Source organism: Megalopta genalis, chromosome 3, assembly GCF_051020955.1.
Source record: "Megalopta genalis isolate 19385.01 chromosome 3, iyMegGena1_principal, whole genome shotgun sequence".
NCBI classification, from domain to species: domain Eukaryota; kingdom Metazoa; phylum Arthropoda; class Insecta; order Hymenoptera; family Halictidae; genus Megalopta; species Megalopta genalis.
Genome location: NC_135015.1, coordinates 12,526,883 through 12,547,359, shown reverse-complemented (window position 1 = coordinate 12,547,359; position 20,477 = coordinate 12,526,883). Strand labels below are relative to the sequence as shown.

The following is a 20,477-nucleotide window of genomic DNA, read 5'->3' as shown; positions in this document are numbered from 1 at the left end:
CCAGACTAGAACCTAGAAGATACCGATGTGTGTGTGTGGCTTCTGCTTCGTATCTCGGCGGTATCGTCGCGCACTGACATCACCCTCCCCCGTGTCACCCCCCCTTTCTCCCATCGCCGATGTATCGCGAATCATGCGACGAGAGCCGAAGGCCCGCAACAACCCTCGAACAACCCCTCTAACGAGACTTTGAGACTCACCCGGGCTGGGCGCGCGTCAAAGCCTCTCGGCGCGGGTTTCGCGATTCGAGCCGAGCAAAATTGACGGCCGCGGAAAAATTGATCGAATCGAAGGGGGAAAAAAAATGAGAATTGGCGAATCGGTAGGACCTTGTGTGCGAGTCTTCCTGTCGGAAACGGAGTACTCGTTCCGAGCGCGATTCGGGTCGCTCGTAACGAGCCCGTTGTTCCCTCCTCTGGGCACACCTCCCGTGTTCAGTTATCCGCTTGAGAACCGACCCTGCAGTAGATCTTGTTCTCGGAACGAGTTCGATGACGAGCCTTGTGGTCCCGCGAGATGCGCGGACGTGCTCGCAGACACGTTCCACCTGGCCAGACTTTCGCCTTTATCGATGATCGGATGCTCCCTTAATCGTCGAGGACTGTTCGCGTTGACGAAAAGCAAAATACAAGCGAAAAGCGAGGCTGGCGAGGGGAACTGTTTCCCAGAGTCATCGAACGAGTTCCGAGGCTCTAGACCCGCGGCAAGATCACACACGCACTGACACTGAACGCACACTACTTCATCATTCATCCGAGAGTATTTACACGAGCAGATGTACGGGCGTCTCAGCGATCGTGGCTTTGATCTCCTAGAAACCTCGACGCTGGGAAGACCTTTTGTGTCGACGCTGATACCAGCGAAGTACAATTCTGAAACGTCGGTGGTCCCTTGTGAAGGCATACGTTGAAAATGTTTCGTGCAAGGCTTCGTTCTCGAGAAAATCGAATTCGAAGAAAGCTACCGATCGTTGCGCTTTGCATCGAGCGGTTCGAGCATTCGCGTTTTTACTTCATCTTTCTGGAAAGTAGCGCGAACAATCGACGAGAACTTATCGCAAAGAATTTTAAACGTTTTCTCGAGAACGAAGTCCCGTCGGAGTCAGCCGAAGTTTTTCACGAGGAGTCAGCCCGTTCCACGGCGTGGATCCACGATCTCCGAGGCAGGTCGTACAGGTGTGCGCGCATCCATTAGATATAAAGAACTAGCATACTCGCGTAGAGCCGGCAGCTGGCAGCGCCGGCGCCAGACTCTAACTATTAATCGTGTATAATTTATCTTCTGACCTGTGGTGTTGTTGTTGTTGTTGTTGTTTTTGCTTTTGCCTCACTTGCACGGGGCGTGCGAATACACTACACCCGCCACCACCGAACCACCACCAACCACCACCATCACCAACCACCGAACCACCACCAACCACCACTGTCACCTGTGTGCTATCGTCTTGTTGGGGCCCGTCTCTTCGAACGCGCAACACCCGTACTGCGTGACACGCAACGCGCGATTCGACCGACAATACCGAACGAACAAAACTATACCAAACTATACCTCGGGCCCGACATTCACCCTCCACCACCGGGTGTGTGTGTGTGTGTTGCGTCGCGGATAAACCACCGCTTCTCCACCCCTTTCGAGCGCCTCGCAGGTGGCCACTTGGTACAGGGTACGTCTTCACTATTACTAATAGCATGCATCCGCCCACCCCCCACCCCACCCCACCGCCAAAAACACCCCTTAATGCAACTGCCGCTGCAACCGATCCGGTTGCTTCTACAACGATTTTTCTGCTCGCGCGTTTCCAATTCTGTTTTTCGGTGTTCGATTTCGCGAGATAGACGATCCGTATATGCATGGCCAAACGGGATTTATTTGCCGGCCCCGTTTCGGGGCGCGATCGCGAGATGGCGTCGACCGCGCAGCCCCCTGGCCTCGTTCACAACCCTTGGGCCGCCGTTTGTTCTCCTAACGACTGCCGAGTTTTTTCCATTTGGTGATCGGCTAGCGATCGATTTCAGGTAGAGTGGTAATTGATTTGCTGGAAGGGGTAGCAGACAGTAGCATGCTGAAGAAACTGTAAGATCATGTAACATGGTTCTAGAACGAGCATAGTCTAGAAGAAGTCTAGTCTAGAAAAATCCTAGTTCAGATATAGCTTACACAGTGTTTGCTACTTTCTTGAGATACTGAGCGTACAATTTTTTGCGGAGACAATTTTTGTAGAATTTAATATTGAGACACAATTTAATAAGGTTCATGGGGCAAGTATGCCCCTTCGGTGGTCCAAGGGTTGAACCGGATCACGCGTTCGGCAATCTTCGAACATTCGCCGACCAATCTGTCGACGTCATTAACAATCTACCGCTGAAACCACAGTAAAGCGATGAAACAATTGTCTGATGGAATGCCGAGTGCGTGAATCCGGCTTTAGGATCCCCAATCGCGTAGGGTATTTGTCCCTCTTTTGCTCGGCGAGGGATCGAGGAATAACGATGTTCCGGAGAGCAAGGGGTGGAGGGTAGACCGGGGGTAGCTCGTAAAAAGAGGGAACGATCGGAGGCGGACCAATTTTTTTCCCTTTTTTATCGACGACCGTAGTATCTATCGGCATCTTAGGCGATGTTTCATCGAGTCACGTCGGTGTAACGAGATCTCGTCTCTTCCTGGAACAGGCATGGGCAGAGGTGGCCCTGCGTGGCAACGAGACCACGCCCCTCGGAACAGTCTACACAGTATTACCGAAGAAACAAATCCACAGCCGCTCTGGCACTCTAACTAAACAGTACTGTAGCCACGCCACTTCGGGCATACGATACAAAGTAAACAACAGAACCACGCCGGTTTGCGGCATTTCGTGCAGTGACAGAAACGAAACCACGCCCCCCGAAAATACTGTACGTAAAAGTAACCAGCGATATTTATTCGCTTAGTGCGGTTGAAACAAACCGGGGGCTATAACCGTATATCTTCGGGGCACTCTACACAAAGTTAGCAACGAAACCACGCCTAGTCCGGGAAAATAGAACCGTAGCCACGCCCCTCGCGGCACTTTGTACAGAAACAGAAGCGAAACCACGCCTGTTGAGACATAATACATAGAAATGCCAACAAATCTCGTTTGCTCGGGGTATTTGAAACAAATATTATACGTTGAAACGAACAGAGCTACAAACCACTTGTCTTCGGGGCACTGAACACAGAGTTAGCAACGAAACCACGCCCAATCGGGGCAAATAGAACTGTAACCACGCTCCCTTGGGGCCTCTATCCGGAAATCCCAAGGTACCTACACCTACTCACCTGGAGATATCGAACGAAACGTAGGGATGTTTTTCTGTGGGAGCTTTTATTTCGGAGGATTGCCCATGCCTATCCTGGAGGAAGTTCCGGTCGCGCGACGCCAGCGAATCGGCGGCCGGTCTCGTCTCTCCCAAGAGATGACGAGGCGAGATTGAAATTCCGTCGCGACACGGAACGCCAGACGATCGATTCGCGAACGAACTTTGCCGATCGGCAAGGACGAGAAAGAACGCTTTAATTAGTCGCGAAGATCGGCCCTCGAACCGACGCGATTCCGTCCTTGCGACGGGACACGACGCGAACGTAGGCACCAACGAACCGGAGTTATTTCCAGCTCGGTTTGCATGCACTTACAGCAGCTCCCGCCTTTCAGCGCTCAAGTACCATAGAAGATAAGTGCATGTGTCGGTTAAGCGTGCAACTGTACTTCTGCTGACCCGTGGTTCACGTTCAAGGGTGACGCGAACGCGTCCCCGAAGGTCACGCGACCACGCAGCTTGCTTTCAGCGGAGACGCCGACCGGTCCCGCGTTTCCGCTAGATTCCTGCGCGACCAAACGATTCGCGATACGCTTCTGGCAGCTTCGCTGTCTTCGACTGTCGGTCGGGTCTCTTCGTTGGCGACAGTTTCGCGCAACAATCTAGCGGAAGATACGCGATTCCACCTCGAACAGTTCTTGGGAAGCGTCAGACTAATCCCTTCGACGTCAGATCAAGATAACACGAGTGAGTAACTTCCTTCTGCCTTCTTAACTTTGCTGTTCTTCGTTTCTCTATTCATAATGTATAATACACACGAACGGCGCCGAACTTAGTTCGTACTCTCTAAATCTGAAAGAGCGAAGCCGCTCTGCGACAGGGTTATACATTATGGAAAATATGTACCCGGAATTTCGCGTTCCGAAGTCCCACGGTGCACGTATTGCTTCAATTCTTTGTATGCAAGCGGGCACCACTGTATTCGATTGTAACGCTGAATATGACCGCGATTCATCAACACCATTGTGTTTACATCAGCTGCTTACATCAGCCGGGTTCTAGCCGACTCAAAGGTGTTCCGCGATTTTTACAATGGAAGAAGCTGTCGGCCAAAGAATCTATCTTAATTTTTGCAATTCTGACGACATTTCCCCTGTGCCGGCTGTGCGCATCTCAACTGAGTTTACAAGCACGACATGCAAATAAGCCGACAATCCTCGGAATATCGTGTTGTTAATTTGGAATTCCTTCCAGACGGATAAGCGGTCAATAAACAATATTATTTCGGCGAAGACTCCGTCATAGACGTCGATCTTGGTACGCGGATTTTTTTATCAAAAATTCAAGAAGCATTGTCAGTCTAGCTCCGAATTCATCAGATTCGGCACCATGTGAACTTTTCTTATTTCGCTGTATTGACTTACCACTTTCGGGAAAGCGTTTTGGATCCTTAAAGGTCCCTAAAGTCTGAAGAAAAGTGGGAGAAACGTGGGCGTATTGCTTCGGCTACTATGAGAGTGTCAGAATAAACATTGATGAATAAATAGTTTCATTTACAAATCCCGGGTACTTTATTTACATAATGTGATCCGTGCAGACTCTCGATCAGAGTGAACATTCCCTTTCCGCGCGATCTAGCCACTCTCGAATCGAGATCACTCTCGGCTAGTGTTCCACTCTTTCAAACTTGGAGAGCACTTACCTGGCGTCGATGGAAATCGAAACAGAAGAGGACTGCGCCGAAGTTGGCCGAAACTAAAATGCGTATCGCGATCGATGACGATTTATTTGCCGCGTTGCTCTCTGGAAAAGCGTCGCAGCGAGCATAATCGCGCCAGAGGAGAGAGCCTGCCGCGCCGGCGTCAAGGCCGCGGAGCTTCTCGAGTCGCGCGGCGACTTTCGTTTTCAGCCGGCTCGGCGGCTCGGCGGAACCGTTGGATCGCCTGGATCGCGCGCGCGGACCCTCGATCCACGGCGATTTTCGATTTTCCGAGCCGGTCGATCCTCGTCTCCCGTGTCGGCTCGATCGGCGGCGACGCTTTCAGCTCGATCGAGCAGCCTGGTTGCGTAATCCAGAGCCGCGCTCCTCGGCTCGCTGCGAGGGAAAGCGCCACGGTGCTTGTCTTCCAGGATTAAATATCAAAAGTCATCGAACAGTGCCGTGAAACGAGCCCGATCCGACGTACGGTTCGCCGTCACGACAGCGAGGCGGATCGGTGACGCATGCCCGCGGTTTTTATAGGCGCCGCGCCGCGCCGCGCCGCACCGCACCGATTACGCGTCTTTTCTAGGTAAATAAACCGTCTAATCGATACCCAGGAAAACGTTGAATCACTCGATTTCTTCGCCCCCACGACGAATTTGACGTCCAGATTGCGACGATCGTTGTTTTTCCAGAGCGAACGCGTCTAGTCCGCTAACGATCGCTGAACACGCCATTGTTGTTGTTCCGTAACATACGTAGACCTCCATCTGAATAATTCACGATCTTTTTATTCGATCAAAAAGTGCTTCGTGAAACGAATATATTCCTGGCGACGTTAACGATCGACGCATACAAGGTAATGGTGTTAACAGTAATAGCTTGGAACGCGTTAAACCGTGCACAGTCGAAGCTTAATCCCGCGTTTGACAACTCGCTATATACCGCGGATGAATTTAAACGCGAAATTTGAAAATTTAATCGGCACACTCGTGCGACTCCGCCGAATGAAAAATAGATGGAAAAGACGGAATCGGCCGACCCGAAAGGAAACGAGCCAGTTTCCTCGCCGTGGGAATCTTCGATCGTTAACCTATTCATAACGTCGTTCGCTCTCCTTGCCCTAATTTATATAACCCACATTATCGCCGGCTGCTGCCGCTTCTAACTGTCAGCAAAGTTGTCAGATCTTTTGTTCCCCTATTTCATTCGAAGGAAAACTGGAGCGTCGCTTTAGCCCAGTTTATTACGTGCACGTCGTCCACGGGGGCCACCTGTCCCGTTTATTAGCCAAATGAAACGTTTTAATCGCCGCGCGATGTGTGCTCGCCGGACGGATCAAATTCGTCCGCGATACATCGAACCGCTTTTAGCGGGCCATCGATTTTTCGCGTTCCCTAGGAATTCACGGGAAAAAAAAACACGCGCGACGAGTCGTGTTCCGATGATATCTGACCAAGGGACAACCGCGCGCGCGGATATTATCGCTGTACGTGTGTCTTATCTGCGCGTGGATCGGGAAATATCGCGACCTGGTTTCCTATCGAAACGTATCTGCTCGGATCGCCCTCGAATAGGCATGCTTTCCTCGTAATCGCCGACTGAAACGCGTCATTTCATAGATCGCTGTCGCGATCGCTTCGTTGTCGTTATCGCGCACGCGATCCTTTTTCGATTCGGAATCGAATTACCGTTTCTACGGGAACTCTTGGTCAGCGAGGTGTGGTTTGCGTAAACGTCGTCGAATTATCCAGCTGTTCGATGCCGGACTCGTTGCTACCGGTTATCTCTTGTGAACTCCAGCTCGTTTGACAAAATCGTCGAATGTTCCATATCTCGGTTAGTCATAGGGGTAAATTGATTGCATTTGTTCCCTCATCGAAAATTAAGCGAATTTTACGATAAAAATCGTATCGGTTTCCTAGATGTTTCTGAGGCCAGTCAGTGTTGGATCCATTAAAATTGAGATAAATAAGATTTTCGCGAATTAGCTGTAAACAAAATGATAATGCCACTAATAATGCAAAGTACAGTTCTCATCAGAGTTAGTGTTAAGTCCATTAAGCTTAAAATCGAGATAAATAAGATTTTTGCAAATTAGCTGTAAACAAAATGATAATGCCACTAATAATGCAAAGTACAGTTCTCATCAGAGTCAGTGTTAAGTCCATTAAGCTTAAAATCGAGATAAATAAGATTTTTGCAAATTAGCTGTAAACAAAATGATAATGCCCTAATAATGCAAAGTACAGTTCTTATCCTAATTAAATGAAAAGAAAGTAATTGATAGAAATATTTAATTATATATTTTCAATTTTTATTTCCCTTTATGACTTTTCTCATTTTGTTCAGTAATTCTGTAATCAATATAAGTAGTACTGCTATCTATTGTTTATTTATAAATAAATCGATTATATTGATTTATCGACCGATGAATCGCACGATAAAGTGTTCGCACTGCATAACTCATTGTCAACGAAAATGTTCTACCGGTTTTCCGAACAAGCTCTCCGTTCATTTCTGATAATATAACCTTGTTATTTCGGAAAAATCGCACGAGAATCATCGAGGAAGCATCTTTCACTTCTGATTAGGTGACAGTTTGCGGGTTAATTATCGGCCGGCGACAGTAATTGTAACGATGATATCGCGGCGTTATTGGCAGACCATCGATGTCACGGATACCCTTATCGTCACGGCCTAGGGATAGGGATGGGGATAGGGATAGACGTAGGATCGCTCAACCAGGTATCCAGATAGCGAGCGTACCGGAACCGACGACCGCACATTACGGGTGTACCGGTGCACCGACGTGTGTACCACAGATATCCGACGCGGGATCTCACCACGGATAAATTCATCGCGAAACGCGATGGGATCCGTGGCCATCTCTCTCGCTCTCTCTCTTGCTCGCTCTCGCTCTCTCTTTTTGCCGTCTCTCTCCGTTGGACCACGAATAGATGCTCGTGGGCGTAAGATCATTGTGATCCGCGATCGTGAACCAGGATCATCCTTCACTTCCGATAGCATCGTCCTTTCGCTCCCACTCCAGGTTCCCCGCTCGCTTCGGAACCGCAGTTCCCATTGCGCGCGTTGCCTGGGCACAAAGGAGCGTTTGTCCCGATGGTCACTGACACGCTCGCTGAAAACCTCCTCGCGATAATCTTTCAACTTGCCTCGGCTCCCAGAAACACTGCGAACCTACTACGGCTGCCAGGTGGACCGCAGATTTTTATCTGCCGGCAGCCAGAGTTCTTGGACGTGTTCGCAGTTCCATCGGGTATTCATAGCAATATTTACCCGGTGTTACATACGCCAGTTATTTTCGGCCGTACCTTCGTAACCCTTGTAGAAACTGAAATTCAGGAACACCGGTATATTTGCCTATATTTACCGGTACTTTTTTCCGATTTTTAGACTTCGTTATAATATCCAAGATTCTCTCGAAGCAGGGGTTAATAACCGGTATTACTTTCTTATCGTTATTACATTTACTGGTCTTATAATATGCCTTATAAAAGCCTGGTTATATAATCAGAGCCCGAAGGCTCATCACTTTAATCTTTAACGACTGCTGCCCGAACGGAATATCGAAATAATACCGGTATTTATTTCGTTATTATATCGGCTTCGGTAATATAAAAGTATTGATATTTCGGTATTATACCGGCTTCGGCGCGGCTTTGCTGGAATAATGCCGGTATTAAAATTATTCCGGTATAATGACTCCGAGTTTCACTGCGTCCTGAAACTCGAAATTGTTCGAGCACCGTGTTGCTCGCCGTTTACACAGTTGTTTCTCGTTTCGTATTGTTTCTTCTGTTAATTTTACAATTGCGCAGCTTTGTTCTAATATCGGCCGTGGAAACGACTCGCTAAGCTGTACATGGCATTAAAAAAGAAGTTCGAGTGTATCGGGGATTCCGCGACAACGTTATTCAATCCGCTGCCAGACGATGCGCCACATTTTACGGCCAATTTGTGCCGAACAGCCTCCGAACGGTATGCTTCAACGTTTCGTTTTTATTGGCGGGGGAGAAACATAAATATCGGATTTCATAAAGTCCTAGAAACGGACTTATCGATTGAAATCGTATTGGTCCAGGAGCGCGCTCTGCATCCGACCCCATGCATCACTCCAGTTACGATCTATCGTGGAAACACGGGCGACCAGCCTTTAGGAAATCCGAACCGTCTGCTCTTATACATTTTACTTTACGGCTTTCCGATCTCAACAAAATCAGATATTTTCGAATTTCTCTCGGATTTCCACGAACGAACGCGACAGCATTTTGCTCGATATCCGCAGCGAAGAAAATGTGACGGACTAGCACACAGAAATTGAGTCACACATTTGAGTCACAATTTAATCTTGCCATTTCCTGTACAGATACAATATACAGCATTTTTTCAACCGTAATAATCTCTTAGAAGAATTTATATTTATTGTGTGCCTATATCTTCTTAAATGCTTAAACATTGACGACGAGAGAACAGAATTTTGTGACGACTAGAAAAGAACGGAACAACGATTTGCTTCCGCGAGAACCAATCCCAAGTTAGACTCGTCGAAGTATGGAAAGGGGTTAAACTCATCGAACTTTCTCCGAGGTTATATAGTTATTCAATAACGACGTGACTGAGGAATTCCAGCAGTTTTTCACGTAAGCGCGCTGCACGTTACAATGCGACAGCGCGTGTTCACAGAGAACAGTGGAAAGTTTGATGAATCGCGAGTGGTTTCGCGGATCTAGTAGGAAGTCTGCGATCCCGACGGCGTCGATTCCGATCGAAGGATCGGGGAAATAAAGAACGGCGGTCGACGCTGCGGGAGGGCACGGCGGATCTCTCTAGATCGCCGATCCCCTCGATCTTCCAAGGAAAAATCATAGCGCGCCGCGCGCGATACCTTTGCATCCGCGGGTATCGTTCGAGATGCGATCGAACATATCGTACGTTTTCGTACGCTGTTCCGTGTAATTGAATGAAGGCCATGCCCGGGGATCGTGACCGATCCGCGAGATCGCGATACGGAATGATCGAGGAAGCCGCGATCGATGTGTCTAATTGGAACCCGTTCCGTTTGCCGTGATTAAGGCGTTGCAGACTGGTGTATCTCCTCGGCCCGATTAGGCTATTTGCAATGAAAACATTATTTTAGCTACTTGTAAATATGCTCTTTCGAATGCTAATTCATTCGATAAAATGAAATCGCTGTATTTTAAAACAAAAATTCCGAAATAGGCACAGTGAAATGTTTTAAGAATTCTCTGTTAGGAGATGGTGTTTACGTTCTTCATTTGTTAAGATTTTGCAATGAAAAAATTAATGTAAGTACTTGAAAATATACGCTTTCGACTGACAATTCGATTCGTTAAAATAAAATCACTGTGTACCCTAAAGGAAATTCCGCAGTGGGGCAGTCACCATGAAATGTTTTAAGAATCCTCTGTTAGGAAGATTCGTTTATATTTATTTGTTTAAATTTAACAATTTTTTTTTAATTCTTCATAAACTGATTCTCTGTCATTCAAAGTAACATATATCTTTGTTTTCTTATTGTAGAAATCGGTGTTTACCCGTGTATCTAAAAGAATTAAATTAAGTTAAATAAAATTTTGCAATGAAAAAGTTACTACAAAAATTTGAACACGCACACTCCCGAATACTGAAACGTTTCTTCGAGCATGGTCTCCGAGTTTTTGAGAAAAAAATCGCGCAATATCTGAACGCTCTCAGCATTTTTGCTTCGAGAAGACGATGCATGCAGGCCGTTTGCAACGTAGAATGATTTTTGATGTAAAAATCGAGCGGATTCGTTGCAGCCGATGCATCCCCAGTGTGTTACGGTATCGGGCGTACTAGTTCTCGGTAGGCGGCGGTTTGCGCGGCGTCCGATCGGCGCCGATCGTTCGTTTCATTCCGCGGCGCGGGAGCAGGATCGCCGCTCCGGGGAGGATCAGAGCGGATCGGAGCGGATCGCGTCCCTCCAGCTGCGCGGAGCCGCTTCGCGGAGTTGTCTTCCACTTCTGGAAAGCTAGCCCATCGATCTCCATTCGATCTACTCCCTCGAACGAGCGTCGGCGAGCGTCGACGAGCTTCGGTATAAATAGCCCAGCTCGATCGTACGCGATCAACAACTCGCGTGCATTTGTTCCGCGTCTACGGCGGGAGGATTTGTTGATCCTGACAGTGGAGTCACGAGGCGGCCGTTTGTCCCTCTCCTCTCCCCCCCTCTCTCTCTCTCCTTTCATTTCTTCTTTATGGTCTCCTTTCCGATCTCCGGCGGCCGCGAGAGCCACGAGGCTCTCTTCGGCTCCGCCGGCTCTCTCTTCTCTCTCTCTCTCTTTCTTTCTCTCTCGTCTTTCTCGGCTTTCTCGTCTCTCTCGTCTCTCTCGTCTCTCTCGTCTCTCGTCATCGTTTTCCACGCATGCATGTATGTACACGCGCGTGCGAGCCGCGTACCGATCGCGCTCCGAGCACGTTCGCGGAATCGTTCAATAAACCACTCCGGGGCCGGACAGACCGTATTCATTGGTGCAAATCGATCGGGAAACGCTTCACAGCCTCGGACCGACCGGTCACCGCCGCGCAGTGGAACGAAACACCTATTTTCTTGGACATTATCGACCAAAAAGTGTGTTCCATCTGAAAAGGTTACTTTCCGATGCAAGTTAAATTTATGTTAATAACTGCAACAATTAGCGGCCAATTTTTCTACATCTTAAAAGTTTGACACTGAAGGAGTGAATTTAGGCATTTTAGACCTTGGGCGGTTTTGAGCTAAATTTTAAATGATTACAGCAGTTTCTCCCGAAAATGCCAAATTTCGGGTTGCTGTGAATTTCCTTGCGCTAATTCTGCGCCTGAACTTATTGCTATATCGGCGGAGTCGGTCAAGCGTGTGATGCGGCACGCGACGCGAATTCCCGGAAGACAATAAAAAATGGTTTGTTTGGGTGTGAGTCAGGTAAGTAAAACAGCAGAGCTACAAGCTACCACCGTGGTAGGTCCGCTCTGCTAGGTACGTGACCGTCGAATCGTGGCATGTAGCCTCCGAATTTCCTTCGAATCGTGGCAAAAAAATAGAAAGAAACAAGTTAAGTCATCATTCTTATTCTAGCATTACTATGTATACATATTAATGTTCACCGGCTATGTACATGCTGGCTGCTGCCTTTTTTGCCAGCTGTCCCGAGTTTCTCTAAAAACGAGACGCGGGGCTCGAAGAATTGTAGTTGAATTATGTTTGTATCGAGTGCAATAGATTCTTTGGAATGGATTTCTTTCTGTACAGTTGTTAAACCGTGAAATGTAAATTAAATTACGATGTTTTTTGTAGAAAATCGTTGTCGAGAAGATATCCAGAAATATGTAAAATATTAAGAATTGATAAACTATTGAGATAAGTTAGGCAATAATTCTTTAAAGCGGAGCTATTGATAAACAAAACCTAATATGAATGTAAAGTTCATTTCTTTATGTTTTCTTGTGATCACTTATTACGATGCAAGTCAATGCGACTTGATAACACTTCAAATGATTTGTTTGTCATATAATTGTCGCCATTGTCCGCTTCTGGAGATAACAAAGTGAACACAAAAATATCGTTTTTAGTGGCTCAAACCGCAGATCGCATTAAAAGTTCGTAAAGGGATCACCGGGAATAGAAAACGAAGCGTTCCAAAAATACGGGCATCACCGCAGGGATAGGCATCCATGGATATAAAAAGCAAAATTTTACACGCGAAACGTGAGCAGCTGATACCAGTCCTGAATAAGGCAAAATGTTAGCGAAACCAGACAGCGTTTCTCCAGTTTACGGTGTTTCGAACGTGGAAACCTCCTCTGGTTTCGAGCCGAGAGCAGCGGTTAAGATTATCGGCGAACGTGGCATCGCGAAGCAGAGGAAATCGTGGCCACGCAAATCTCCTCGGGAACTGAACCTGAAATATTCATCCCCCTCAGCTATTGTTACTCCAGATACGTCGGCGCCTCGGGTCGGTATTCCCAAGCCTGCCACGTACACTCCGAAACGAATGTGCCCCCGCGACCAAGTCGAACGTACTTCTGCGCCGACGTTGCTAAACGTCTAATTAATGTCGGGTATCAAAGACGTTCACCGAAACCAGCCGAAATTTACCGGTTCGGTTTCTGTCAATTTTCTCTTCTTATTTATCGTCAACCCTTATCGCTCCAGCGGTAAAAGTTAACCCTCTGACTGCTTCGTATTCGTTCACTAAGGCTTCGTTGTCTTCAAAAAATCTCCTAGTAGAAACAGACGATTTTTATTTCTTGTATGTCTGCAACATTCGCTTAACAATCCGAGATTTTGATACCATAATGTATATTTTATGTATTCGTGACAAAATATCGAATATCTACCATTCTCAAACACACGGAATACTAAACGAATTAAAGAATATCCAGTGAAACTCCACTTATCTCAACTACTGTTGAGCGTTACTCCAATTATGTGAGCACCTACTGTTGTCATTTGACAATGAGAGATGAATCAAGTGTTTAGTTAAATCCATTTGTCTGAACGCGAATTCCGGTTATTCGAGCGAAAAGTTACAAGCTGCGGGTATGATCAGTGGACTCCTATTATATGAACCTACACAGTTATATGAACTGGTTGTCTCCCGTCGAGTTCATATAAATGGAGTTCCACCGCATTACATTCGACCTAGAAAACTGATTAAAGAAAGACCAAGGATACTAAGCGACTCCTGTTGCTGGCAGCAGACGCACAAGATTTTTATTTTGCATACAAAATCTGCAGTCCATCGATAACAGAGGAATCAAATTCGATTGTTATTTTATTAAGTTCACTTAAATTCAAATCCGTATCTAATAGATTATGTACGAAATCTTTATCAGGACTCTGACTCGTTATACCTAAAAGGGTCGACACAGTCCAATCGAATGCGACAATGACGACAAAATGGGATTTCGCAGAAGAAGATTTTTTTCTCTTTAAAATAAGATGTTGGGGGATGGTCGGCTAACCAATCAAGAGCCATCGAAGAGGAAACCTGGCCAGTCCTTTAATAATTCCAGATTCCTTCCCCTCGAATGGAGACACTGTCCCCGCGGCCGATCGATTGGAAACGAGCCTGAACGAAGAGAAAAATCGTTTGGTATCGGTTCCGGGAATAGGAGTTTTTCCGGGATCGCAGACCGTGCTCGCGCGCGCGCGCCTCCTCTTTGACTCGTCTTGACGCGACCGTGGAGCAGTAGCCGGCAACTACAGCAGCCTTTTACCCGGGGCTCTCCAAGTGCAATCTCGTATTCATGAATTCCTTGTACGTAGTCCCCCTGCACTCTTCCCCGCTAGGTCCGCCTTCTTTCTCCGCCCGCGCTTCTTTCCCGCCCTCTGCCCCCTGTTAGATCTCTCCCGTCGTTTCTTCTCCTCTGTCGCCCCGTCCGCCTCTAACAATCCTATACGCGTCGCCGCCGAGCGGTCGGGGGCCAAGAAAATCGTTCGCAACAACCGAAAAGACGAGGCGAGCTTTCCGCGAGAGTATTTACGAAACCCTGTGTCCTCTTCGTCTGGTCCAGAAATGATCCCGCTAGACCTTCTCGAGGCTTTTGTCTCCATTCGGCGTGAACGAGTTTTCCGCAGCGCGTTCCTCGCGAGGGATGGTCTTCAGAGTCTTGGATCTTATCCTAGATTGAATTTGGTTCCAGTATGTTCTCCGGAGAACGTGAAGCCGAGGCTAAGGCTTCGAACTTTCGGATCGAATTGTAGCTAGGACTAGGCTCGAGATTCTAGGATGATCTGTGAAAAAAGCTGAACTTAATACTGTCTCTTCTAGGTAGACTTGGGATTCTAGGATATCGTATAAGAAACCCGGACTTAATTCTAGTTGTTACAGATAGACGAGAGATTCAGGGATATCCTGTAAATGTTAAATTAAAAACCTAGATTGAATTTGGTTCGAGTATGTTCTCCGGAGAACCTGAAACCGAGGCTAAGGCTTCGAACTTTCGGATCGAATTGTAGCTAGGATTAGGCTCGAGATTCTAGGATGATCTGTGAAAAAAGCTGAACTTAATACTGTCTCTTCTAGGTAGACTTGGGATTCTAGGATATCGTATAAGGAACCCGGACTTAATTCTAGTTGTTACAGGTAGACGAGAGATTCGGGGATATCCTGTAAATGTTAAATTAAAAACCTAGATTGAATTTGGTTCGAGTATGTTCTCCGGAGAACGTGAAGCCGAGCCTAAGGCTACGAACTCTAGGATCGAATTGTAGCTAGGACTAGGCTCGAGATTCTAGGATGATCTGTGAAAAAAGCTGAACTTAATACTGTCTCTTCTAGGTAGACTTGGGATTCTAGGATATCGTATAAGAAACCCGGACTTAACTCTAGTTGTTACAGGTAGACGAGAGATTCGGGGATATCCTGTAAAGGACCTGGTCTTAATTTTAATTCGTACAATTAGGCTTGGGATCCTAGGATATTTTGTAGAAAATTTATACTTCATTCTAGTTCTGCTAAGACTGTAGATTTTAGGATATTCTGTAGAGAATTTATACTTAATTCTAGCTCTGTTAAGCTGTACTGGAGATTCTAGGATATTCTGTAGTAATTATAGTAATAATTCATGCTTCTAGTTCTGCCAAGCTAGACTGCAGATTCTAGGATGTTCTGTAGACAATCTAGACTTAATTGCAGCTCTGCTAAGTTAGACTGAAGATCCTAAGATATTCTGTAGAGAAATTGGATTTAATTCTAGCTCTTATAGATAGGCTAGATGTTCTAGATTCTAGAATATCATGTACTTTGGATCATAGATTTAATCCTAGCAGTTCTATAAATTCCAAGGATACCCTGCATGGGACTGAATTTAATTTTGACTCTTATAGGTAGACTTGGGATTCTAGGATATTGCATAAAGAGCCTGCACTTAATTCCAGCTCTTAGGATTTTAGAATATTCTGTAGGAAAATTAGACATAAATCTAGCTTTTATAGACAGACTGGATATTCTATGACATTCTGTATTCTATATTCCGGATTTAACCCTACAGCAGTTCTAGAAATTCTAAGGATCTCCTGCAGACAATCCGATCTTGATCCTAGAAAGTCCAAGGATCCTCGAATTCTCCGCCAGTTTTGGTGCAGCCCGATGTCCGAAAAGCCCACTTACGTTATACGAAAAACCCTGTTTTGCGAAAGAAGAAACACGACACGCCGATAAAGTCGAATCAGCTGTTCATTTCGTTGGAGAACGTTCCGCGCTGGCAACACGAGAACAATATTACGACTCCGGCCGTATTTCAGGTGTCCCCTTTCAGAAAACAGACCACAACTAAATTGGTACTTTAGCGTGATCCTTTTTGGCGCGGGCATTGATAAATCTCGGAGGAGATTTCCATTATTTACAACGACGTTCGAGTTTATCTCGCCGCGATACGGCGACCGTGAAAGACTACGCCGTCGAGGATTCGCGGCCATAACAATAATTCCGCAGTTTAACCCCGCGGGGACCCGCGCCGTCTTCTCGCCTCCCTCGGAACGGTGGCGCAGGGAACCGCGACGAGGGATAACGATCGATATTATCCGCAAACAGAGTGTGATATAGGGTTCCATTGAGACGAACGATGCTGATCTCGAGGTCCCCTTCGTGGCCGTACCGCGACAGACGATCCCCGGAACAACTCAGGCACGACCTTCCCCAAAGTGTATTCGCGGGAGGATAACTTTTCGGAGAGCGCTTGGAGAGCTAATCGGCCAGCTTCCGAGCGAATAGACAAACGAACGTGGATTAGCGGGCTCGAATTGATGAAACGCGCGCCAACGGCATCGGCATCGGTTACGGGGAAGCAATAACCATAGCAATTTCGCGCACATTCTGAGCGAGCACGCACGCGTTCGCGGCTTCTGCTACCGGACGGCTAGCTGCTACCGGTCGACGTTTATTTTATCGCCGCGTGGAATCGAGAATGCTTAGGGGGAGTCTTTTCTACCGCATCTGGTCTAAAGTCATCAATCGTTCTATCTCTTGCCCGTTATTACTGGCCCGTTTTTATTAGATCTCATCTCATCATGTCACATTATACGCCGATAACAACAGTTTAACCCCTTGCACTACGATTTATTTTACGGTCCCAGCGATCGGAATTTCTCTTCGTAGTTCATAATTTGCTGGAAGAGAAAAGAAGATTTATAACTATCCTGTGCCTATACGTTCGCCGACGACTATACATTCGTAACAGGAGAATAGAATATTATTACGGTTTATGGGAAATTAATAACGTATATGTTTACTAGGCTCTGTTCATAATCTGCATCATTGGGGCAAATGGTTAATTAGAATATTTAGGAACGTTAACATTTATTGTAAGCAGTTGGATTTTTGTTCCGGCTTGTTCTCGGCGTCAGGTACATCGTATTCTTGACTCCTACAATTAATCTGTAATCTTCTTTTATGTTTTCTAATGGGATTGCTCTTCCTATGAATGAATAATAGTAATAATAATAGTGTAACGATAATAACAATAATTTCCTGTTGCTGTACAGGGGAGATTGACCTGGCATCGAACTCATTACACAATCGTGTTCTCGAACCGTCGAAAGTAATTGTTACATCCTACTTCACTGCTTTAATGCTAATTAGATTTATTCATATTCTTCTTCTTATTACTGTTTTTATTATTACTATTATTGTTTTTATTAATAGCCGCGTTTTATAAGTTTTCGTTATAAACTCGGATAAAAAATGTTAAAGAACACGAGTCTTTAATTTTTTGTTGTCATTCCAAGTACAGTAATGTCTCCCTAATTGACGCTCAGATTGTCCACAAAAATGGACAATTTTGGAAAAGGAGATACGATTGTTCGAGCCTCGTGGCTCGTTTTTCATGGTTATCGATTGTCAACAACTATAAAAACGAGTTGCAAGGCTCGAATAGTCGTATCTCCTCTTCCCTTATTGTCCATTTCTGTGCACAATCTGAGCGTCAGTTAGGGAAACATTACCGTAATATCAAAATTAAAGAAGAGTATTTCAGTCATTGTATAGTAAACTAGTTCTTATAACATCAAAAAAGATAAGTTCAAGTTATACTCGCCTAAAAAGTGTGCGAATACTTTTCTATAAACGCCATATAAATGCCGTATGAACGCCACTAAGCGCGTAAACGCAGGATAGAAGACGAGCACGAAGAAATCTCCGATGCGAGCACCTGTCGTTCCGCAGCGCGGACAAGAGGTAGATTGCTTTGCATATAAGATGAAACGAAGCATCGATAGGCAACAATGTTGCCGGTGGTGTGGGAGATCGGGGGACACGATCCTTGGCCCCGCGAAACGGGAAACTTTCCGGGAAGTTCCACGGCGAGTGCTCGAGCGTTTTCCGCCGCGGATGGTCCCGATAAGTTCGATCGCGAAGTCGTGTAGCCACTCGAGCATCGAGGCATCTCTGGGCCGCGATAAGTGTGCTCTCAGGTTCTAACAGGTACCTAGCGGATCCTAGGGAAACACGGTCCCCGTCCCGGGACCGAGAACGGAAAGACTGTCCGGCGAAACTGCGGGAACGCGGCCGGACGAGAGAGGAATCGTGCAGATAACAAGGTCCGCAACGCGAGTCCTTAATTATCCGTGAGCGGATAACAGTGTCCGAGTGCCGTGTACGCGAAAAACTCTCCACTAACAGTCCGCGGATCCCGGTTTTAAAGACCAGCGATCCTGTTCGAGCGGATCCTCGGCTCGCAAAATTAATTACCCGGCCGTTTGATCTCCCTCTGCCTTGATCCCCGTTTTTCCAGCGCCGCCGCGTCGGACAAAGCGAATCCGCTTTGCCATCCAACGGCGGAATCTTTTTCGAGCGGGAACGGCTGCGATCGAACCAGACGACCCGGCCGAGACGTAATCGATACTATTAATTAGAAGCGCCGCGAGACTCCGCGACGGAATACACGAAACCGGGTTCTCGGCATCGGGGTCACGGGTCGCTCTTGATTAAAGTTTGTTAGAAGATTCGTCTTGGTCCTCGTCGACAGAGCTGCTTCGTCAGTCACGATTAAACAGCGGACTTTCAAACAACAGGAAGAAAGAGAAAAAGAGAAATTTGGTAGAAAAGGAATGAAAGAAGTAGAAATAATAATGATAACATAACGAATATAAATTAAATGGCAATATAAAAGAGAAAAATAAATAACGATGATCGATAATAATAACAATAATCTTGTTTTGAAGATGGTTCCTCAACACTAAACTTGCTAAGCCCTAAATTTGAAAAACCTGTGTTGTCTTAGAAGACCAACATTTATTTAGACTTTTTCTAAGGCATTTTTATAAGGATGTATGCTTTGGTCAAAAATTTTCTTCGATCATTTCCTATGGAAGAATCTTTGGAATTTTAACAATTTTAAAATGAGAAATGTGGCATCGATCGATTTGTCCGGCGCGGTAAATTCAGCGTTAAATAGAAAAATAATGCGATCGAATTAGTGGAAGTTTAAACAACAAAATAACAAAGTTTACGAAATTAACATGCTCGCCTTGTCTAATACCTAACCAGAGTTAGGCATTATACAAATAAAATTTGATTCGACTAATTTTTCACATAAATTCTTCCAATAAAGTTTTATTCGAACAGCATTTTGAAGAAGTTCTTCCGAATCAGATTTGATTCGATTAATCTTTCAAATACATTCGAATAAAGTTTTATTCGAATAAAATACGCCCAAGACTGTACCAAACGAGCGTGCATTGCGAGGAGAACTTTAGGGATCGTCTAATATTTCGGAAAAATCTGCGTCCTTTGTGCGGACCATTTGGGAGCGTTCTCTATTCATTCGCACGCGAACGTGTTTCTAGGACAGCTGGACCAAGAGATATAGTGTTGCCAAGGCTCCGCTCAGGGACCTGTCACCGGTTGATGAAGTACAATGAGGTCTCAGAAACGGGGCTGATGGTGCTGCTCCGGGACGCGATATGACAGATCGCTGAATGATGATACTCCTTCGGCTGCTATACATATAGCTCGAACAGTGATCGGTTATTGCCGGATCTCTCGGATTATATTTAGATTGGCAGCCTGGTGAAAGACACGAAAGTCCCACAGCGCGTTTGCTGTCAGATCCTTTTGCATCTCGAGCGGTCGATAGCGCTCGAGATACCTAATTTCCCGAGCCGAACTGATCTTGTTCAGCTGCGCGAATGATCGCTTATTTAATCGGTCACGATGACAGACGGAGAAGATGGAGAAAAATCAGAGAGAAGGCTTTCGCGGGCGTAAACAGCCGAGGAAACGCTCGAGTGCTTGTCCACTTTTCCGGAAAGCGTGCTCGACGATTTAGCGACGCGCGCGTCTTCGATGCCGTTTCCACGGGGGGAAAAACCGTCGGATGATTGAAAATCGGGACCGGACCGCGCCGAATCGAGCTCGAACCGCTCGAAAAACAACGGGCACGTTACGCAGGTGAAACGCCACGGTGGGAGGGAATTCCAATGACAAAATGCGTCGAATCGACGGGCAATA

General features: G+C 46.3%; 1 protein-coding gene across 6 annotated transcripts in view; it reads left to right on the top strand.

Moving 5' to 3' along the window:
* Positions 1 to 20,477, top strand: part of Prosap (SH3 and multiple ankyrin repeat domains prosap) — a 310,745-nt gene that overhangs the window by 233,049 nt on the left and 57,219 nt on the right. For 4 of the 6 annotated variants that reach the window (XM_076520101.1, XM_076520099.1, XM_076520096.1 and 1 more), the window contains one exon: positions 1,646 to 1,663. The exons of the other annotated variants lie outside the window; for them this stretch is intronic. In XM_076520101.1, the coding sequence (XP_076376216.1) occupies positions 1,646 to 1,663 (18 nt within the window). The remainder of the gene's footprint in view (positions 1 to 1,645; positions 1,664 to 20,477) is intronic. 6 annotated transcript variants of the gene reach the window in all.